The 21,762-nt window shown below is 53.7% G+C and overlaps 10 protein-coding genes across 10 annotated transcripts; 5 read left to right on the top strand and 5 right to left on the bottom strand.

Annotated features, from left to right (window-relative positions):
* Window positions 1-2,124: 2,124 nt before the first annotated feature.
* On the top strand, window positions 2,125-3,534 carry CPAR01_03725 (Opy2 protein; the record flags this gene model as incomplete). The annotated part of the gene is made up of 1 exon (XM_060488011.1): window positions 2,125-3,534. One exon carries the CDS (start codon window positions 2,125-2,127, stop codon window positions 3,532-3,534), a length of 1,410 nt encoding a protein of 469 aa, XP_060352217.1.
* A 2,128-nt stretch (window positions 3,535-5,662) lies between these two features.
* CPAR01_03724 (methyltransferase) lies at window positions 5,663-7,436 on the top strand (the record flags this gene model as incomplete). The annotated part of the gene is made up of 10 exons (XM_060488010.1): window positions 5,663-5,821; window positions 5,887-5,921; window positions 5,989-6,074; window positions 6,143-6,165; window positions 6,232-6,361; window positions 6,435-6,472; window positions 6,538-6,575; window positions 6,632-6,769; window positions 6,860-7,285; window positions 7,379-7,436. The coding sequence occupies 10 exons, from the start codon at window positions 5,663-5,665 to the stop codon at window positions 7,434-7,436; spliced, it is 1,131 nt and encodes a 376-aa protein (XP_060352216.1).
* Window positions 7,437-8,103: 667 nt separating this feature from the next.
* Window positions 8,104-9,660, bottom strand: CPAR01_03723 (uncharacterized protein; the record flags this gene model as incomplete). The annotated part of the gene is made up of 1 exon (XM_060488009.1): window positions 8,104-9,660. The coding sequence occupies one exon, from the start codon at window positions 9,658-9,660 to the stop codon at window positions 8,104-8,106; it is 1,557 nt and encodes a 518-aa protein (XP_060352215.1).
* Window positions 9,661-10,254: 594 nt separating this feature from the next.
* Window positions 10,255-12,075, bottom strand: CPAR01_03722 (amidohydrolase; the record flags this gene model as incomplete). The annotated part of the gene is made up of 3 exons (XM_060488008.1): window positions 10,255-11,039; window positions 11,096-11,564; window positions 11,617-12,075. 3 exons carry the CDS (start codon window positions 12,073-12,075, stop codon window positions 10,255-10,257), a joined length of 1,713 nt encoding a protein of 570 aa, XP_060352214.1.
* A 777-nt stretch (window positions 12,076-12,852) lies between these two features.
* On the top strand, window positions 12,853-13,800 carry CPAR01_03721 (uncharacterized protein; the record flags this gene model as incomplete). Its single annotated transcript, XM_060488007.1, has 2 exons — window positions 12,853-13,357; window positions 13,460-13,800. The coding sequence occupies 2 exons, from the start codon at window positions 12,853-12,855 to the stop codon at window positions 13,798-13,800; spliced, it is 846 nt and encodes a 281-aa protein (XP_060352213.1).
* Window positions 13,801-13,846: 46 nt separating this feature from the next.
* On the top strand, window positions 13,847-14,498 carry CPAR01_03720 (uncharacterized protein; the record flags this gene model as incomplete). Its single annotated transcript, XM_060488006.1, has 2 exons — window positions 13,847-13,913; window positions 14,092-14,498. 2 exons carry the CDS (start codon window positions 13,847-13,849, stop codon window positions 14,496-14,498), a joined length of 474 nt encoding a protein of 157 aa, XP_060352212.1.
* A 1,297-nt stretch (window positions 14,499-15,795) lies between these two features.
* Window positions 15,796-16,058, bottom strand: CPAR01_03719 (uncharacterized protein; the record flags this gene model as incomplete). The annotated part of the gene is made up of 2 exons (XM_060488005.1): window positions 15,796-15,922; window positions 15,961-16,058. 2 exons carry the CDS (start codon window positions 16,056-16,058, stop codon window positions 15,796-15,798), a joined length of 225 nt encoding a protein of 74 aa, XP_060352211.1.
* A 124-nt stretch (window positions 16,059-16,182) lies between these two features.
* Window positions 16,183-16,530, top strand: CPAR01_03718 (uncharacterized protein; the record flags this gene model as incomplete). The annotated part of the gene is made up of 1 exon (XM_060488004.1): window positions 16,183-16,530. One exon carries the CDS (start codon window positions 16,183-16,185, stop codon window positions 16,528-16,530), a length of 348 nt encoding a protein of 115 aa, XP_060352210.1.
* Window positions 16,531-17,636: 1,106 nt separating this feature from the next.
* On the bottom strand, window positions 17,637-19,667 carry CPAR01_03717 (uncharacterized protein; the record flags this gene model as incomplete). The annotated part of the gene is made up of 2 exons (XM_060488003.1): window positions 17,637-19,525; window positions 19,577-19,667. 2 exons carry the CDS (start codon window positions 19,665-19,667, stop codon window positions 17,637-17,639), a joined length of 1,980 nt encoding a protein of 659 aa, XP_060352209.1.
* Window positions 19,668-21,156: 1,489 nt separating this feature from the next.
* CPAR01_03716 (uncharacterized protein) lies at window positions 21,157-21,555 on the bottom strand (the record flags this gene model as incomplete). Its single annotated transcript, XM_060488002.1, has 1 exon — window positions 21,157-21,555. One exon carries the CDS (start codon window positions 21,553-21,555, stop codon window positions 21,157-21,159), a length of 399 nt encoding a protein of 132 aa, XP_060352208.1.
* Window positions 21,556-21,762: the final 207 nt, after the last annotated feature.

The following is a 21,762-nucleotide window of genomic DNA, read 5'->3' as shown; positions in this document are numbered from 1 at the left end:
GAGACGCACGAACTCTATTGTATTGACGAACAACATTAATGCTGGATGGATGGCAACCATGGTCCACGGTCCATGATCCATGGTCCATGGATGATGGGCTGCCACTGCCGAGCTGCGTAGCAACCGCGTAGCTCGCTTGTTTGACCAAGCATTCTGCGAAGTTAGTAAGTGAGCATGGGTGCGTCCCGACAGCCAGCCCGCCATGAGGGAGGAGGTAGGGCACGCGGGGGCAGACAGCAGATGATAGATTGCAGTCTGCAGTTGCAGCCATCAGGATCATCAGGATGGGAGCCTCTCCCAATATCGCTCAATAGAGAGGGTGGAAGTGATATTCCGCAGATGGTGTTGTCGAGTCGTGGAGAGTGCGTAAGACGGTGGAGATGGGTCAATTCCGGCTCCGGCGTGGTCTGATTGGTAGGCAATACTTCGTACCTGGAGGCGAGGTGATGAAAAGATGGAAAATGGCGCGCTGGGCAATGTCCACAAAGTCACAAACAGCGTGCACCACACTGAATAGTACCTATCTTAGTGCCCGAGGTACTGTGTAACGTACTTGGAGGGTCGATGGTGGTACGAACGGCGCAGCGCTTTCTGGGCACTTTACTGCCTTGGTCGAGTTGGTCGCGGTATTCCCCAAGGACGGAGGAAGGTAGTGTTGGCACTTTGCAGTATGCAGCGAAGAGGAGATTGATGGATGGGGTTCCCATGGTCCTTGTGGTTCATGGTGGTGGATGGGCGGGCTGCACAGTCCAGACTCTAGGCCTTGCCCTGGAAGTCTTGGACCCTCGCCCGGCTCTAGCCAGGGGTGTCGGGGGAATCAAGGGATCCACAAGCGAGCAGTGCCCCCCCTTTTGCTCTTGCCATCTGGGGACCATGACCAATCAGAGCAGGAAGTTGCCCCGGTCCTCACGTTTCGCTAACAGCATACCCCCTGCCCTCTCAATCTCGTGCCTGTGTCCCGCAGATTCGCTCTCCCCCTCCCCTCTTACCTTCCTCCCACCTGCGCCTTTTCCAACCGGAAAGTCGTGCCAGTCCACCTCTTTCCCTCATTGAAAGATACGTATCTATGTGCTCCGTACCTAAGGTAGGTAGGTACTTACCTAAGGCAAGGTACCAGAGCATGTACCTCCACTCTCTCCACTGTTGGTGTTCGTCCTTGGTTCCCCCGTCTCCCCTTTCAGCTTGCGCTCCGCCTGCCGCCGAACGCCCGTGAAGAACCAGCACCAAGCCCAAGCAGGACGCAGCCCATCTCACACTCTTTCTCACCATCCATCCCATCCATCTGCCATCCTTCCACCCATCTCATCCCATCCCAACCCATTCATCCCTCCCCCTCTCCATCCCGTTCGTTCCCTTCACTTCGACACCCCCCGGTCGATCCAGTCAGCGCGAGCCAAGCCAAGTCGAGCCAAGACCAGCCCAGCGCCGGTCTGTCTTTGCCTGCTCTCTCTCTGCTCACTTTCGTTTCCTTCATAGCAGCCCTTTCCCACCTCCGTCTTTTCCTCCACCCAACATCTCCAGCTTCTCAGTCGCCGCCCACCAAGACAAGATCCCGTCGACGACAAAAGACATTCAAGCCCCGTCAACCCGTCGACGTCGACTTGCGGCCGACAAACGACAAACCGCCGTTGATGTCTTTCACTTCAATCGCCTAGTCGCCTCTTTTTTCCCACCACCTCAAATGCCGAGCTAGTCTCTTCGTCCACTCGTTATCCCAACTACTACTATACTACTACTCGTTCGCTCTCACTCTATCCGCTCCGAATTCCCTCGCACTTCGCACATCGACCCGTCCATTCCAGTCCAGCAAACGCCCACACGCCAGCCTCGCCTCGCCACGAATCCATTCCTCAACGTGTATCCGTCACCCCTAGTACACTGCGACTTGTCTCATCTACCCGACGGTTTTTCTATCCATTCGCTATATCTACTGCCGTTTCCCCAACTCGCGGTTTCCCTGGTACCGACCAACGGTCCACTCGCCTCGACCATCTGATCACCCCCTCCGATTTGATCGACACCTTCTACGCCTAACGGTCTCGCTTCGTCGATCGGCATCGCTCGATCAGCGTCGCTGGCTATTTTTTCTCATTTCATCCCCAGACCATTTCTTCCTCTATCATCATGGCTCAATTCGACCCTAACCTGCACCTCCGTTCGCTTGAGGAGCTGGAAGCTGGTGCGTCACCAAACATCACCATCGCCCCCTATCGAACCTCATTTGCTGACATGACCTCCATAGTCATCCTGCCCAGACAGAACGGCTGCCTCAAGTGTGAGGACAAGGCACCAACATGTCCTACCAACTGCAAGTCCGACGAGTTCTGCTCCTTCACCATCCCGACATGTAGCACCTGTGCCCAGGCCATCTGCGCCAAGGACGACAGCAAATCATCATCCTCATCAAGCAGCAAGCCCAACACGGGTGCAATCGTTGGCGGTGTCATCGGCGGTCTCGTCGTCATCGCAATCGCCACATATCTTGTCTGGAGGTTCTTCATCAAGACCAAGAGACAGTCAATCATCCAGGAGTCCTATGCCGAGACGACCCACGAGAAGACGATCAACGAGAAGAGCACTGGCGAGCCACGACAAACCAACCGCGACTCAACACACACCGTTCACTCTATTGCATCAACAGTACTCACCCGCGCTTCCAATATTATCCAGATTGCCTATATTCCAGGCGTCACAAACCGAGCCACTCCTACGTCACCCACTCTGCTCGTCCCTCCTGTTCCCCCTATCCCGATGCACGCCTCCAACTCCGCTGCAAGCAGCCCGTCGCCGTACGAAGAGCAACACTTCTTTGTCCCTGGCGAATTGCGCGACTCCACCTACTCCGGCATCTCTGGCTACTCTGACCGCACGTCTGTCGCGAGAACCTCGTATGCTCCTCGATCTAGCATCGCCCCTAGTATCGCTTCCACCATCTACGGCAAGAATGCGGTTGTTGTAGCCCCCGCTCAGACTGGTATGCGAGCCAAGGCCGCTGTGGTCAGTGTCAAGTCTATGGGTGTCGGCACCAACGGCAGCAGCACTCCTCCCGTCCCCAGTGTCGATTACGAAAAATACGCTCCTGGCCGTCCCAAGAGCCGTGACAGCACATTCAGTGTCGGATCTACCTTCCTGAACAATGCCAACACCGCCACCGCCGCCCCCGTCCAGAGAGTGCAGGTAGTCCGTGTAGGCAACGGCAACGGCCCCAAGCAAGTCAGCGTTGGATCCAAGGCATCATCAACATCAGAAGAGATCTCGGCACCAGGCACACCTCTGCCACCCAGCACCACCGCGGCCGCCCGCGAATCGGCTGCCGTGACAGTCATCGATGAAAGCCCGTCAGTCGATCAGGGCCCCTTCTCCGACCCTCCTGAGCCATCCCCAGCTGCTGTTCGTAGCAACCACAGTCTCAGTGCCGTGATTGAGGAGGCAACAAGGCGAGCCGCCGCCGGCCCTGACAGACGGTCTCAAAGGACAAGTTCTTACGAGAGGGGACGTAGTCCCTTCGGCGATGAACACGCCACGAAAGATTAAGAAAAGATGAAAAGTAATGAAAAAAACAAAGAAAACCACCATATGATGGGCGTCGGCCCTGATCACGATTTACTTACACTATTTACTTGCCTATATATCAGGGACGACCTCCCATGTTTCTTTCTCGTATCTACCTTTTGTTAGACGACCCGGTCAGAACAGGCCTACGGGACCAGACCGAGGGACGACTTTGGATGGGCAGGATTATTATGGATAGGCAATGGCGTCGTGGATATTTACCTTTTACTTATGGAAGGGCTATGGAATGAAGATAGGGGTTTACGTCAACCCATTCACGCCTTTACCGATATGTCCGTTGAATAGAAATGTGACAATTCATCCACTATTTTACGGATCCTACTCTTTGTAAAGTAGCTTATACCAGTGAATGATACATTTTGAGCTCCATATTAGTGGCGATGCAAAATGACATCACTGCGAGGTCCGTTACTATGAGCAACTGGACACGAAGAGGCCTCTTGGTAACATGTCTCCCTTTGTTGACGAGGACTGGCTTTTAGCTGAAGAAGGCAAGATGCTCATACATCGTAGCTTGTATCGTGGGTCCCCTGAGCCACGAGTAAGATATAAGCCTTTCATGCTACGATACTTACATGGGCCTGTTCGTAGTAGAAGTGAGTTCATTTTCCATGATCTACTGGAAACCAATAACCCCTTGGGAGTCTGCTAGTTGATAGTGACGCAACTTGATTACCTACAAGCGGCGAGGAACTAACCAAGCAGGTAATATAAAATCGGATACACAGTTCTCAACACAATTGCTCCTCTGCAACTTGGCATGATTGTGTATATTCTGTGGGATACAGATATTTGGTCCTTCATTGATCTGGTCAATGAATTAGGTCGGCCGGGACAACATACGGATACAGTTTTCTGCCTCCGAGTATATTTAAATCAGTGTCTTGCTACCTTCCAGCCTCCCCCCGTCTCGTATTTCTTCAAGTAAATACAGTAGCCGGACGACGAAAAGTAATCAGAGGTAAAAGTGTGTGGAGTTGCTGTCTGCTGCTGGTGTGAGTCACGCTGCCACTGTTTGACTATATGTCACAAGCTTTGAGGGGTATAGGTCGCGTCAACGTACCTTCACTTCACATCTCCTCAGGCGCCTGGAACCTTCGCGAAGCACCAGGTGAAGTGAAAACTGTTCAGAGCAGCTGGGTCTTGTTTTATAGCTGAGTGAATCTGTGTGTGGATTTAGTAAGGTACGGCGTGAGCTGTGGTAAGGCAGTTGCGGTTCTGTCTATCTCTGAAGATGGGAGGGAAGGGGACAGAGATGAGAAACGAGTACTAGAGGGCCTTGCAAGCGGCTTCTTCAGCGATGACTATTTGGTTTCTGTGAGCTTGGTAGGGTTGTCTATTCGGTGAGCTAGGTGATCTTTCGAGTGTTGCTTGTTCGTCGGGTCGTGGACGGGACTGATTTTACGGTCTACGCTGCACCGACGGATCTCGTTGACGGGATGTCGCTGGCTACTACGGAGTCAAATTCAAACATCAGGATACCAGGGACAAAAGTATGCAACGGGTCCCTCCCAAGTCTGACTACCCTAGGGACTCGATAAAGAAGCAGCTACGTCAATGCCGAAAAACTTGCGAAGCAAACAATGCCCAATGTCGGGGATTGACAATTGAGCACCCGAATTTGTCAACGCAAGGATGGCATAATCGCCTTCCCATCTAGGCGGAAGAGAGAGGGGGTGGAGGGGGGAAGGGCGTTGGCAAACATGCAATGGGTCGGATGTTGGACGACAAGACGCGTCAACCAACGTTTGACTTGCATATACATGCGAATGAGGAGTCGGAGCATAGCCAATTGGGCCTTTTAGTTGTGCTCTGTTGGTTCTGGAGATTCTGCAGCCTGCCGCAGGTTTTTTTTTCCCTTCTCATTTCATCGAACCCATGTCGCTCAACTATGGAGACCAGCTTAGATGCCTACAAAACCCCCTCCTTCCCTCCTTCAGTCCTGTCCCTAGAGAGTGGATACTGTTGAAGCTTTGCGTATCGCCATTGCTCTTTCTGTTTCTCTGTCAAGAGTTTTTTTCTTCTTCTTCCTTCTTCGGCCCCAAGTTGAATTAATTGGTACGCTGAGGAGAGAAACCAGGAAACAGGAATGGCCGGTTCACCTCCAGCCGCCGTGCCGGCCGAGAGCGCGACGACGACAGTAGATTCACCACCAGCCGCTGTACAGGCCAAGAGCCCAGCAACGACAACGGCACAAACTCCAACACCCAACGTAACGGCACCTCTTGAGCCTGAGGAGGAAGACAATGTTGGTGACCTGTTCCGGATTTGTTAGCGGCTGATAATGGCATCGCTGACATGGACAACTGCTAGACAACTGACGATACCTCCTCAATTGATGAGCGCATGTACGATGCCCCCATACTATGAAGGATTGATGGGGGCCCGGCGCTGACCAAGCACTCGTGCTTCCAGTTCCAATTTCACCGCCTCGCTATCATCAAGCGTTGTTGATTACCCCGTCGAGTATGGACGACGGTATCACGCTTACAGGCCGGGCAGTACGTCCTTCAACCTCTTCTCTCGCTACTTTGCTCTCTTCTCGACAAGATCTGACATGCAATTTCAGCTTACAAGTTCCCCAATGACGAGGTTTGTTACGAGTCTTCAATCATCAAGTCGAAAGTCAGATGGTTAACAAGTCCAAAAACGTTTTAGAAGGAGATGGATCGACTTGATCTCGCTCATGCGATGATTGTCAAGGCAACGGGCAGCAAGCTCTTCCATGCTCCTCTCGATTGGGAAAAGATTCAATCAATCCTTGACATTGGAACGGGCACTGGACTTTGTATGAGGGAACCCATTCAAAAAACAGCCTTGATGTGGAAAGGGTAGGAGTTGACAGAATAAAATCATTACAGGGGCTGTTGAAATGGGCGACATCTTTGAACGCGCCGAGGTAAGCTAAGCTACGATGTGTGCCCGCCCCCCTCACCGATCGTGAAGGCTAATGCTGTGGCATAGGTTTACGGAAATGACTTGAGCGCCATTCAGCCCCAATGGTCAGTTTTCTTTTTCCGGGTGCTGATTGTTCGATTATAGCTGACGGAATGAGAAGGGTTCCTCCTAACGTCAGGTTCGAGATCGACGACGTCGAGAGCCCCTGGGTTGAGACCAAAAAGTACGATTTCATCATGTGCCGATACATGACAGCCTCAATCACGGACTGGCCCAAGCTGGTTCGCAACATTTACAAGTAAACCTCCACCTCCCCATTTCCTGCCCCCTTTCGAGAAGGAACGCGCACCTAGTTACTGATACTGACGACGACTGCCCGAAAATTCAGCCACCTCAACCCGGGCGGCTGGGTCGAATTCCTCGACATGAACCCGGAATTCTACTCAGAGGATGGTAGCTACACAAAGGACCACGCCACGTACAAGTGGAACCAGGCCTTCCTAGGCGCCATCCGGGCCGTCGGACGCGACCCGACCCCCGGGCCGGGGCACGAGGGCCGCGTCCGGGAGGCGGGCTTCATCAACGTCACAGCGGAGAAGTACAAGGCGCCGCTGACGCCGTGGGCCAAGGACCGGCACTACAAGGACCTGGGCATGATGAATCTGGTCCTGACCATTGATGGTCTTGAGGGGTTCTCCATGAAAATGTTTACCGAAGTCCTCGGACGGACGAGGGAGGAAGTCGAAGTGGAGATCATGGGCGTGAGGAACGAGTTGAAGGCCAATCCTCCCGTCTTCCGCGCTTTGGTTGAATTGTGAGTTTGCACTTCTGGTGGGATGCTTTTTGAGCATGTCCAAAGGCCAGTAGTCGCCCCAAGGATGAGATGCTAATTTTGGTCGTCAAACAGCGACGTTGTGTACGGACAGAAACCGCTTGCGGAGCCTGAAGAGCAGACTGAGGTTTAACATTTTCCGACAACAAGACGAGTCTTTCTCATCACGTCTTTCTGGCCGTAACAGGCTTCATAGAGAATTCCTGTTCTGTCATGCAAACGCTTCTCTAGTAAGAGGCAACACAAGAGCGGCGTGTTTCCCCAATTCTTATAGAACTTTAGGTTATGCGTAAGGGGGGCTTTAGACTTTCTCAAGCACAAGAAAGGCAAATTCGGGATTCAAGAATCCGTTCGAAAGGCTATGATACATTCATTCCATCGGTCATTATACGCAATCATACTACTAGTACGCTCCAATATCGCTCTCTCTCTCCGGGAAGGCAAAATGACTTCAGCCACAATCCGATGAGAAGTTGCCTGTCCGTTGCCACTTTGCATTCTGAGAGAGGTCGGTCGCGTCGAAACTCTGAAGCTGATGAACACGATTCGTCGCAAATGATAACAGCCTTGTTGCGATCTCTCCCAATAACCATGATGTCTCAAATACACTTGACTACTCTCGTACCGAAGTCGAACAAGAAGTGCACAAAGCAGCATACGCTGCAAATGTTACACAACACAGGCCTCAAGAACATCTTTTTTATCATTCTACCCTTTCCCGTAATGGACCCTTCAACACTGTGATCTTCCACACCGATCAAGAACCGAGAGGTCATCCTTCCCCGTACCTTTGGCAGAACCTAACGTAATATCGGTACCGGTATCGGCATCGGAGCAGGGCGATCTTCCTGGTGAGCAGCATACGTCGGAGGAGGCGCCGCAAGTCCTCCCACATCCAAAAGCTCGATCCCAGCCTCTACGCCACCGCCCCCGGCGCCGGGCCTCTCGTACGTCGGAGCCTGACAAACCGCTTGGGCACACCACACGGCCCCAAAGACGACAACCGAAGCAGAGAAGACTATCGCTGCCGCGAGACCGCCCCAGCGCGAGTCCGGCGTGACGAGACCGATCGCCGGACCGAGCACCAGCGTTGCCGCGCACTCCGCCGTCGCCGCGAGGCCAAATAGCCGGCCGGCGTACTTTGAGCGCACGGCCACGCCGAGCCCGTACAGCATCAGGGAGCAGCACTGGCCCGGGATGGTCGCCGCGAGGGCCGCGGCGGAGAGGGTGCCGACGAGAAAGAAGAGGTAGTGTCTGTACAGAGCGGCGGCGCTGGTGAGGACGACTAAGCCCGACGAGAGGAGGAGGTGGCGGTAGTCCCGCAGCGCGATGCGGTCGCCCGGGACACGTCGGCGGTATGAGGAGCAGCAGCCGTAGATGGAGGGGAGAAGGAGGCAGGTGATGAGGACGATGGCGATGAGCGGTGCCCAGTAGCTCACGACGTCGCCGCGGAGGGTCGTTGTGGAGGGTAAGTGGATGATCGTGCTATACCTGGCGACGAAGTAGACGTCGAGGGAAGGCGGTGCCGTCCTCGCCAACGCGAGGACGAGGCCGAGGGTGGTAAGGAGGAGCATGGCGCGGAAAGTGTTCAGGGTGGAGAGAACGCGGTGCAGCGGCCTGGTGGCCTGGTTGGCTGGGAGGATCTCCGGGGGAGGCTCGCCTCCAAAGTCCTCGAGCTGCGTGCGTAGGGGCTCGGGAACCGCCACGATGAAGCAGGTGCCGACACAGAAGGCGACGCAGCCGATCACAGCCGAATATTCGAGGGCCAAGGGGGGAGCATATCTGTGGATGACGTTCGAGACCACAAGCCCGGCAAGGGCGGAAGACACCACGAGGCCAAAGTGTTTCGAGCGCTGCTGGTCGTTTGTGGTGTCGCTCGTCATGGCCAAGACGGCGACCTCGGCGGACGTCTTCCCAGCGCCGATGACGAAGAAGAGGAAACACAGGACGCCACGTGATGAAGTCTGAATAGTCGTGATGAGGATGCCGGAGAAGAGGCCCCAGAGGCAAGCACTCAAGACAAAAGCCCCGCGCCGGCCATTGACGTCGGCCCATTTGCCCATGGTGTAGGCGGACAGGAGGCCGCCGGCGGACTGGCAGACCAGGACGACGACACCGGTCCACTCGAACTCCTCGTTAACGGCGTCGGCGTGACATAGACCGTGGTCGACGGGAACTTTCTGGGGCAAGCCGTAGAGTTGTCGGCAGACGGATTCTCGCAGGTATGCTTGGACGGAAACCTGCACCATGGAGGCGCCAAAGGTCATTGAGAAGGCCATGAGCATCAGGAATACAAGTATGTGTATGCTCCAGGCTCGGGCGGCTGTCGCGCTGTTGGTTGACATTGTTGACGGCATCGTGGCTGTTTCTCGATACCGTCTTGGGTAATTTCGTTGTGGATGGGGAGAGTTCTCCAATGTATCTCGTAGATACTAATGTTTGAAGATCGTCGACAGTCCTGCTTTGAAGAGTCAATAACAGAAGCAAATATCAGAGGCTGAACAGAATTGCCATTTCCGCCGCGAAGAAGCTTTTCTCAGAATCTCCGGTGAAAAACAGGTTTAAGAAGAACCACGGAAAACGATAGGAGGTTGTATGATTTTGTCAAGTCATACGTGTGCCTCGTTGTCCATATAGTACTGGAGTGTGAGATGGACGGTGGATAAGATGGGTACCAACCTAGAAAACTTCGTCTCGAATGCCTCTGGCTACCTTTCTATCTTTCGACTAGGCCAGTCAGAGCCATCCATACGATTAGAGCGAATGTAATGAGAAAACAGCACAGGTCGGTCTCAGTTGTGTTGATGGAATCATATCTCTTGGGCATAAAAAGTCGTTGGCGTAGACAAATCCCCTAATAAAAGCGGTCTTGAGTATGTCAGAGTAGGTAAGTATGGAACGAAGCCGAGAGAACTTTTTAAAAATCATTCATCGTGAACCTTGGTAGCCCGTCACTCATAGTCCCGCGCGTAGACTTGTTTCCCGCCCACCCAGGTCTCCTTGACTTTGAGCTCCCGCAGCTCGTCAAGGTCCAAGTCCTCCAGAGGCTGGTCCAGCACGACCCAATCAGCCAGCGCGCCCTCCTTGATGAGGCCGGCTCGTCCTTCCATGAAGGCACCGTAGGCCGGGCCATTGGTGAACCCTAGCAGCGCCTCGTCGAGACTTAGAGCCTCCTCGATATGCCAGCCATCTTCACTTCCATTGACGCCGTAACCCGTATGGGGGCTCTTGCGGGCGACGGCAGCATAGATACCCTGAAAGGGATTGGGCGGCTCGACGGGGAAGTCGCTGCCTAGGATCGGGTGGACGTCGAGGAGTGACCGCATCCGGTATGCTTCTTTTTTGGTGCGCTCTGCCCCAAGTCGTAGTTCGGCGTACTTCATATCGGATGTCGCATGCGTCGGTTGGATAGATGGTATAATACCAATGTCATGGATCCTCTTCTGGTCATCCTCGTGGATGATTTGCGAATGCTCGATGCGGAATCGTCGTCGGGCCTGGCAATCTGCGAGGTTCTCATCGGGGCATACATCTCGCAGGCCAGCTTCGAGGGCGTCGACGGCGTAGCGGTTTGCCAGGTCACCGATGGCGTGGATGTTGACCTGGTATCCGACGGATGCCCAGGACCGTCCAAGCTGTTTCAAAGTCGACCCGTTGACAAGAAGAGAGCCGGCGGTATCGGGACGATCACTGTATGGCTCGATCATGGCACTTCCCCAACTTCCAAGAGCGCCGTCTGGAAAACGTTAGTCTCAGTGGGCCTTTTCATATCAAACATTTCAGAAAACATACCTGCAAAAAGCTTGACGGATTTGACGCTGAACGAGTCATCCTCACGGAACACCCGAGCAGCGTCCTCGGGACAGAAGGTATTTCGCTGAGCACATTCCAACATGGCATACACGCGGACAGTCCAGTCGTCCGTGCCTGCCATATTGGCGTACAGGTCGAGCTCTTGCGGAAAGACGCCGGCATCATGCATACCAACCAGACCGACCTCGTTCAACTTGGCCATGGCGGCTGCAATGAATGCCCGCTTCTTCTCGGGTCCAGGCTTCGGCCACAAGTTGTAGATCAGGTCCATGGCGTTGTCACAAAAGACGCCCATGCCTGGCTCGCGGACGATCTCACCGCCAGGCACGTCTGGGAGATCTGCAGGCAACAGATCGAGCACAGCTTGTGACACCCATGAACAGTGGACATCTATCCGGTCGAGCATGAAGTATTTGCCCTTCAGAAGCTCATCTTCCTCAATGTCTTTCTGATCGGGAATTAGACCCATCACTGGGCAGAGAGGGGCGAAGAGGACTCACAGCGGTCGGCATTCGTCCGTACGCCGACTGATCCCAGCCAATCCCTCGAATCCATTCATTCTTGGTGCCGGCATCAGGATGGCTGTCGACGTAGTCCCTCAAGCGATCCCGAACATCATCCAAAGAAGAGGCTCCGAACAGATCGGCCGAGTAGAGAAATTCGCCATACTGACTCAGGTGACCGTGGCCATCCCACAGACCAGGAATGACGAAGCCAGCCGTGGTGGTCAAGCTTGCATCATCCCATGGGAACACACGAGTGAACTTGCCGTCGGCCACAGTGAAGCATTGGGCTGACGGCTGGTCCTCATCGTGCGTACGGATGCCTTGGTAGCAGTACGTTTGGGTGTCATCGATGTCGCCTAAGAGGGGCTGCTGGAGACGCACGACGGCGATTGCGACCACGGCCGCGGCGGCTGAGAGGCCCAGTCCCCACCTCAAAATTGGATTCGAGGACATGATGCTGAAATTCTAGCCACTCATCGAGGTAATTAGTGTCTCAATTTGAGTCAAATGGCTTGCTTTGTTGGAAGACAACGTCCTGAAATTCGGTGTGGAAAGTCGATATCCTTATCGCCATCTTTGATAAGGAGATGCTATCTTATCAGGCATGTGGAAGCAGGGATGAGAGCTTCGGGGATACTTCTTGAAACCAACATCCTTAACTTCATCACCCAGTGTCCTTGAATGTCCAACATTTTTCATGGCAAAAGACATGCCATTTATGCACCACGATTTGAGGGAGGAATCTGGCCACGGGAATTTAAGTGCATCTGCGGGCAAACGGCTTAATATGCCCCTTACAAGATCCCCGTTGCTGCAAACTGCCGCCACACAGAACGTTGAGGCGTTGTCATTATGTGCAGAGTACGCAAACGGTAATATCAATAGTTAGACCTCAATATTCGGGGCTTGGCGCCACATGACGGTCTCGTGGAATGAACACTAGCTCCTGTCGCTAGAAAGCTTCAAGAAGTTTGTTCCAACGGGGGCGGGCTACATTTGTCCGCGTCTTACACAGGGCTGTTTACAACTCCAAAACGTCTACTCCAACAACCTCCGGTCAATTATTGAGGGGCGCAGAGGTTGCCTGCCCCAGGCTACCGTCTGCCTCACCTACAACAACAGTCATTCGCCTCAAAAATAATCTCCTCCTCCTTTGAGATACCCAAACTCGATACCGCCAGTATCATCGTTCCTTCTCCGACATTTAAGAAATATCGCTTATCGCCAAAAATGCCCATGAACCGAGACCAGCTAGAAGCTCTCACAGAGAGGGACGTCCACGAGCCCATCCCCTCCGAACTCTTACAGCAGGCTTTGAGCACGCCGCCCTTCCTCCCTGTCCCCGAGCTCATCAACATCCGCGACCTTGGTGCCGTGCCCGGCTCCGGTGTCCGTCCAGGTCTCGTCTACCGCTGCGGCATGCTCGAAATCGCCAACCAGAACCCAGAGGCGCTCGATTGGCTGGCCGCCAACGTGAAGCAGGTTTTTGACGTTCGTGGCTCTGCGGAACGTGGGAAGCATCCCGATCCAGAGGTCGCAGGAGTTGCAAACACATGGCTCGAAAGTGCGGGCGCCCACACCCCGCCTGACCTGAATGATTTTGTCGAGGCCGGGGGCGAAGTTGGGCTTCGGAAGGAGTATCTCAAGGTCCTTGATTTATACCGACCGATCTACCGAGCCATATTGGAGCACGTGCGCGACAAGCCCGAGGAATCTTTTCTCTTTCACTGTACCGGTATGCATACCTTTCCTGGACATTCTAATGGAAAGAAGGCCAAATACTGTTGCGGCGCGTGGCCGCCAGCCAAGCCCAACTAATAGGAAAACCCCCTTATAGCCGGAAGAGACCGCACCGGCGTGATGGCAGGTCTCCTACAATCTCTCGCGGGCACCGCGCCCGAAGACGTCCGCTTCGACTACATGCTCTCGCGCATCGGCACCGAGCCAGCGAGGGAGCGGCTCCTCCAGCAGGCCCGTGTCGGCGGCGGTAGCCTCACTTTCGAACAGCACCCAGGCTTCTACAACCTGTGCAGCCTGCGGACGTCGTGCTGGGATGCGTTTATCGCGGCATTGCAGGAAGCGCATGGCGGCTGGGAGGGGTACGTCGTTGGGGCTCTGGGGTTTTCGAGCGACGATTTGGCTAGGATCAAGGATAACCTTTCTGGGCGCGGAGACTAGACGGCGTAATCTTGGACTGTATTGATGGTCGGAGCCTATGGCAACCATGTGCTGTTCAAGGCTTTTCAAGGCACCAAGAATACAGTTAATCTCTCAGAAAGTTCAGTGGCGCGGTGAGCCACCTCGATGGTGATGTCCTCGATGTAAGGAAAGCAATACTGCCGCGCTGGGTCGTTCTCCCTCGCGCAGGCAAGTAAGCCGCAGTTCCACTGAACCAACTCCTCTCATCATTGCAAATGGAAGTGTGAAGGGTATGAAGGGTGTCTCAAACTGGCGGAAACCATACCACAGTAATCTGCCAGCCTACATCTTACCTCCACCCATGGCCATATCAGGAGAATAGCCTGCTTAACAATCCCATACGAACGAGGAAGGCCCAGCACGGAGTCGCTCTTTTTCACCGCGCTCACTGCGGTCCTCGCTGCGGTGGTAGGAGCCAACTCTACCAAGCCATATACTACTTGGCTGTAGACGTTGCAGACAGATGGACAGTGGCCTTGATGAGGATAAGATTTCCCGAAAAGAATGGCAACAAGTCTCTGTATACGCAAAGTGGCAGGAAGACCTGGACAAGGTTTGAGGAGGGCGGCAACGTGGGCGCCTTGACAGCATCGCTTTCCGCGCTTCAAGCATTTGCTCTCTGCTTCCCCAACATCATTATCTTCCTTGGCCTAGAGGATCCGACACATGAGCGATAAGGAGCTGTGCGTCTGACGACCGGACAAATTGCACCATCAAGGGGATCACCGTTCCAAGACCACCAGCTATGTCATTTCCCCTCAGTGATGTTCCGTTCCACCTCATTCCAGACCCGAGAGGATTCTCTTGACCTCGCTCAGGGGAGTCGAATCCGCGGCCAAACAAGAGGCCAGAGAAGGCTCGAACCCGCAAAAACTGACGTCGAATGATTGAAAGTCTAAGAGGTACACAGTCAAACCGTCGTCAGCGGCCGCAAATCCCCCATGCCTATCACTCCCTCCCCCATTGCGACTTTTCTCACACCAACAAATGATGCGTCCAACAACACACTAATCTTTGAGATCAGCCAGTGTGGTACACACAAAGAGGGAAGGTCAGACCGTCCCAGTCACCCAGTCTATCTACGTTTTGATCATTAACTGGGGGAGAAAACAAGAAACTGAAGAGAACCGTTTGGGTCCAGACCCGTCCGTAAAGGTGTGACTTGTCACACCTATCTGCTGTGGTACGAACCAACCGTTACGCATGACATCATAATGTACCTTGATAAGGTAGGAACCTTGATTTACCGGGTCAGCCACACCTTCGCATGTGCCACAACTCTAATTGGCGGAATCAACAATCCTACTACCCCTGGCGCAGGCAAGAGACAGGGGTATGAGGCTGGACCCGATGGGCTTCCTTCCCTCGACCGCAACTCGACGTCACCAGCCACAGGACCCTCCAAAACTTGATTTTGGGCTGATGGGCTTGGGGCTGGACGCTCACCTTGACCTCACCTCGCAGCTGCGACAACAAACGGAGGGCAAAATCACTTTGAGGTCTCCCCCGAAGCTGTCGTTCTGGCCAGCCTTGGCCATTTCTTATCACCCACGTACGGATACAGCCTGCCCGGCTCCTCCTACGTAACAATGTCTGAATGTACCCCATGTCCAGTCCCCTCCTCCTCGACGGAATGAACTGCAAGGGACGTCACCCCTTTCCCAGAATCAGGGTCCGACGACACCCTCCCACTTCTCTATCCCCTCCTTACGGATGCCCATTTGCCCATCTTCCTTTTGTCGTCAGAGGGAGAGTCACGAAACGAAAATAGGGTCCAAAGTGTGGAACCAAGGACGCAGGTTTCGGACCCTTTGCGCATCGATCCCACCAAAGGATGCCTGCCACACACCTACTGTTTATACGAATGGAAGATAGCCTTGTCGCCATTGGCGCAGTATGTATTGTAAAGACACGGAGATTCAGACTAGAAGACCACACATACACATACAAACGTAGATCCCCTGGACCCTGACATCATCCCCTCTCACAGGGTCCCTGATCCCGCGAGACCCAACCCAAACCAACCACCCCTGTTCTGTTCACGAACCTCCCACCCCGCGATGATGACATGCCCAAATCACACAACCTTACCAACATACGCCATCTGACTTGGAACAGACATGCTGCGTAGCTGGTCACCCTCCAAAACCGCGACCCTGAATAGAACCACCAAAGAAACATATAAACCACCCTCCAAACCCACTTACATCTACCTTCCCTCTTCCCATCATCAGCATCAAGCTACAAAACAACCCAACCAATCTCAATCAAACAAACAACCAAAGACCTCAAGTCTTACACCACTACCCAAACAACCAAAACCACTTAAAAACAAACTCTTCACTCCCAAAAACCGCAATCATGCCTCTCAGATCCACCCGCCACACAACCACCACCGCCCCCCGCCGCAGCATCTTCTCCCGCCGCCGCGCGCCCGCCCACACAACCCACCACCACACCACTACCAAGACCACCAGAACCACCAAGCGCGGTTCCGGCGGCGGCCTCTTCTCCCGCCGCCGCGGCCCCGTCGCCCACACGGCCCCCGTCCACCACCAGCGCCGCAAGCCCTCCATGGGCGACAAGATCTCCGGTGCCATGCTCAAGCTCAAGGGCACCTTGACCCGTCGCCCCGGTCAAAAGGCCGCTGGCACCCGCCGCATGCACGGCACTGACGGTCGTGGCTCGCACCGCGCCCACCGCTACTAAGTGTGTGCGCAGTAGCATGTGAAAAATACCCCCTATCAATCGATAGATACCAACAAGCGAGTCTCTTATGTGTATGGATTATGATGGATTTTGGATACCTACTGTATTAGTACTGTTGAGAGCGATTTGGTTTATAGATACCATGTCTGTGTTACGATATGAAATAAACAAAGTAAAGTAAATTACCTTGCACATTTGATATTGAGAAGACTGTGACAAGTTTCATAGTTATCTTGAAACGATTTGATTTGTGACTACCTATCTGAGCTTCCTCCCCCTTAGCGTCCAATCACACCATTCGTCATCTTCCACTGTGGCATCCGTCCTCCATGGTGGCATTTGTATGCAATTCTGCAATTCTGCAAATGGGAGAATCTGATTGCGGTTTACTGGGGTTCAGTTTATGCAAATTCTCCCAGGGTCGGGTAGGGTCACAAAGTGGCACAGTCTGAAAGAGAGGAGTTGTTCTGTTGTCCTGTCGCGTAGGAAAAGCGGTCCACGAATTGTTGACACTCAGTTGACACTCGAATTTGCACAGCAACCGGTTGCCTAGGCCTAGTAAGAAGGCAGTAGGACTTGTATTAAGGTTGCCCAATGGTGCTTGTGAGTACTGGAGACCTGATGATTTCTTCGAGTCTCATGAAAAAGGAGAAAAAGTGCAGCCGGATCCGAAAAGCAGTCCAAGTCGAAATTGGATGTATTCTCCTGCGACACATTAGCTGATGAATTTTAGGAGACGGCAACAACTTACACAAATTTGGGGCGGGCCAATCAAAGAATGCAGGTGACTTGATTGTACCATCTCAATGTTTGGCCGCGGAAATACTCAATAGGTTTGCCGAATTGGCGCTTCCAAATTCCAGAAAAGAACGCGGGCGGGCTGTCTCCAAATTGTTGAAGCCAGCTGTGGAAGCTTGTAGAAGGCAGCAACGATACCAGAGCTTTTCCGTTGATGGTCCTTGGTCGAACTGCCCAGAACCACCGCAGGCAAAGAACCGATAGAATAGAGTGGTACCGCCAAAGATGATCCAATTTCTTCAGACGCATCAAAATTTCGCGACCGAGCCCTAGAAACGACGACGTCTCGGAGCATAGACGGTCACATCCTACTGCAACTCGTCAATATCCAGCGCATCGAAGTTCGAAGGTCGAGTGTAGGGGGTGTACCGAGGAGAAGGACGAGGGATTCGGGAACCAGTCGTCGTGATACGGGTGAACTCTTCGCGATTGTATCGACGCAGCGAGACTGCGCTAGCCTCTCCGATAACGACAGTAGGCTTTGCGACAGGCTGCTTGCCCTCACTCGACATCAACGCAGCATTCGCATCCTTGGGGCCCAGAGCAGCCGGTGCGAGGACGCCTTCCCACTTGGCCTCCAGTTCTGGCCGCTGTTCAGGCTCCTGCTCCATTTTCTCAATGACCATGTCGCGGAGTCGATCTTCGAGGACTTCAAGATCCTGCTTGCTGGGCGATGGGTGTTTTTTGGTGCTGGGCTCAGGCTGATCGCGGAAGAGTCTCCAGCCGCCCGACAGCCTCAACTTTTTTGGAGTAGGGCTGGGAGCACTAGGGCCTCCCTCAGTGTCGTTGATGGACGCAAGATGACGGTCGTCAGCCTTTGCATACCGCTTAGAGGGGCTCTCTCCGGAAACTGCCTTCCGGTCGGGTCGACGCGGGGTTGAAGCACAGACGGGCTTCTCAGACAAGATTCCTTCAAGGTCGGCATCGAAGTCCTTCTCAGTATCGAAAGGGTTCAAAGAAGGAACCGGAGGGATACCAGTGGAGTCAAGGCTACTCTTGAGGCGATGCTCAAAAGGAGTGGGGGGACGATTTGCGACTTCAAACTCTCCCGAGAAGGGATCTTCTGGTGAATCGCTGCCGCCAACCGAGCTTTCATCATCAGCCACGGCCTTACGAACGATGCGATCTCCGACGATGCTCTGAACCTTATGGCTATGCAGGTTGTTGCCTTCATTGAGACGAAGCTCGATTGAGCTGACGATAGATGTCTCTTCGAGTTCGACTTCCTCGAGGTGATAGTACGCCGCAGGGTTGGGCAGATCGCACGTGGTCAAACCAATGGGCGCTGAGATCTTGCCCCTGATCTTCGATTCTGGCGTTGCAGGCTTAGGCAGGATGGATTCGAACACGTGGCGAACCTTGGAGACAACCTTGTGACGACGAAGCAAAGAAGTCTTTGATGGAGGAAGTTTGGGTTTCTCCGAACCAGGGGGCTTCAGGGTTTGAGTTGCAGCCAGCATTGCCCCGGTCTTGATATCGACAAATTCGGGGTCGATCAAGCCTGATCTAGGACCGTTCTCTGGACCAAGAACCTGAACGGGAACATCCTCGGTGTCGAGATCCTTTCCGACGGAAGCCTGGCCGCTGATTGCCTGGATGCGAGCAGCCTGTTCGGCGGCGGCCCGGGCGGCAAGAGCCTCGGCGACAGCAGTCCGTGAGAAATCCTCCCCGTCATTGCATCCGCCGTATGAAAGTGGAACCGTTGTAGAGGGAGGCAGGCAAGGAGGATGTCTGTTGCCGGGGTCAAGCATCGTGGTCTTGGAATGCGGGAAGTTGAGCATCGCAGGACGATTCTCGGGGTTGGCGAAGCCATGGACGCTCTTCTCCTGCTTGCCACATTGACGTCGCGAGGACTTTGCAGGGATAGCCGGAGCAACCTCGTCGGTCCCCGCAACTTGGGTGTCAGACTGGCAATGAACGGAAAAGTCCTCCGATGGAAGATTAACAATCCGGTACGTCGAGGGCGCTTTGGGTTGCACATCAGGAGAGATCATAGGTGCGATGGCCATCGGCTCAGTTCCACAAAGAAGAACAGATGGATGACTGCGCAAACCGTTGGGATGATGATAGATGGTACTCTCCAGCAAGTCGTTGGCCAAGCGGTCGACATTTTGATCAGTGTTGCCGCCTGGATCAGGGTAACTGAAGGGATGGGCGGGACCGCTTCGATTCTCAGGCAGCGAAGGAATGACGGGAGCTGTTCCAAGTGTCAGCTGGTACCGAACGAGACGAGAGAACTGTCACTTACTTTGAGTCTCCTTTCTCTCTTCCTTCTTGTTGCCCTTACCACGACGACGCGGCGCCAGATTGGCGAGGGTGCTCATGGATTTTTTCTTCATCGTACATGAGGCGTCTTTCGATTGGGAGAAAGGAGTGGATAGGACGTCGAACGTCCTAGGGGAAGAGAGATAATTAACGACAAAAACAGTGAAGCGAATGTTGCAGAGGCTCTTGATGCTGCGAAACTGGACAGTGAGTGATTAGCCAACCTGAAAGATTTCTTCCCAAGTGCTCGACGCTGACGAACAAAAGTTGACGAATTCGAAGCGCTTCAGATGGCACTGATGGCAATCAGAGAACGGCCTCTGGGCAGCGCCTCGTCTGGATCTGACATACCTTGCAACGGGATTGAGGTTCTTTTCCTGAGATCTACTGTTGCCAAAGCCAGCAACAGGCGACCAAGTTGATTGTTGCGATTGCTTCGAGGAATTTGGGGAATCGTGGAAAGCGAACGTGGGGGACACGATGGTGAGGTGCAGAAAAGGAAGAAAAGAGGCGAAAGAACCGAAACCGCCCTTCCAACTGAACAGGTTTTTTCTTGGGAAGGTTCGGACGTTCCTCCTCTCAACACCAAGGCCACTGTCGTGGCTTCCTGTTTCGAGCCTCCGAGATAAGCCCTATGTTTCGTTCGGCGTTTGATTTGTTCCACAGGGGGATAAGAGCGGAGACTCGAGCGTAGTCCCTGGGTGACGACTGACTTGCACTGGAAACCTCAGGTGACGATAAGTCGGCCTGCGGCATGGGGGGCGAGTCTAAGCCGCAATTTGAAAGAGCTCACGGAAGATAGGCTCAGTGGCTTTATCTGGGTGTGAACCTGAGTGCCCCTGAAAGCCTCTGACTTGCACCATCCGCAGTTGTCATCTTTCAGTTTTGGGTTGAGGGGTGAGGCCCAACAAAGTCCTCATTCGAAAGGGGTTGCAGCATGTCGTCCAGGGAAACAGCAAAGAGACTCGAATAGCCTCGAAGCAATATCAAAGAAACCTTTGGGAGATCTCGATTGTATGTCATGTTGACAAACATCATAGATTGTGGCTGTGGCGGAGACTTACCTCAAGACATGAGAACGCCATGGCTGGTTATTGCGCTGAAGAAAAGCAGGAAACCGGGACTGCGCAGAGTCATTATCTAGCATTTTCGGCCCGAAATCATACACATATTAGGGTATCGGTAACTCTGTTTGGAGACACGGAGATGGCGCTTCGCATCAGGAAGAGCGCAGCCATAGGATCAAGCAGAACCGTAAGACGATGGGGCGTAACATGGCTTGGGTAGATGGAGCGCAACTTCACTGGGACATTGATGTGCTTCTAGGAGAATTGTTCACATTTTGACAAAGAGACAATGAACATTTAGTTTGAACTTCGTAAGTGCTGGCTCAACATACTCTGACAGAAAGGGGATAACCACGAAGCATATGTTATATTGCCTATCCCATTAACCCATAGAAATTCGATAGGAAAGTTTGGTAAGGCGGTTCATAAGTAAAACAATCATCCGAAACAATCACATTTGGCAGGCGAAAAGAAAGTCCAAAGATGGACATTGGAACTAGCTTCGTCCGACCATCACCGGAGTGCACCGTGGCCGGCGACGGAGCCTGCGGGCAGCCGTTTTGACCGGTGAACGTTCTAGATGGGGCGAACTACGGGGACGGAAGCATAGGAGGGGCACCGGAGGAGAAGCGGGCCTGCAGCCAGCCGCAGCCAGCTGCGGAGATGCTCGGAGCATCTCGGTGTTGGGATCTGGATCCCTCGAGAAGAGGTTTGTGCCCAGCCCTTCGCCTTTTGCCGTTACATGGGCAGCGGGCCAGGGGAGGGAATTTTCTAACAGAGCATGTCTCGGAAAGGAGACAGCGGTTCGGAATAACAGTAGGTACAGATCGCTGCAAGCAAACAAACATGGAAGGCAAATAATTCGCCAGCCGAGGTTTCTGACCATCCCGATCATCTTAGTCAGCCCTCATGGATGCGAGAGAAAGTTGCTGACCGGCTTACGGGCACGACATACTCGGTTTCGCCGTTGGAACGCACGCGGACATCGGAAAATGCGAGAAGAGGGTCCCGTTTGAAGCGGAGACGCCGCCACCGGAGAGGACCAATTGGAAAAGATTGGACCGTGATTGGTCTGTCAGCAGCTCCAATGCGCAACTTCATT

This window comes from Colletotrichum paranaense (genome assembly GCF_030867605.1).
Source record: "Colletotrichum paranaense strain IMI 384185 chromosome Unknown Scaffold_3.1, whole genome shotgun sequence".
NCBI classification, from domain to species: Eukaryota; Fungi; Ascomycota; class Sordariomycetes; order Glomerellales; family Glomerellaceae; genus Colletotrichum; species Colletotrichum paranaense.
Note: the sequence above shows the minus strand (reverse complement) of the source record. Positions and strands in the feature narration are given on the sequence as shown.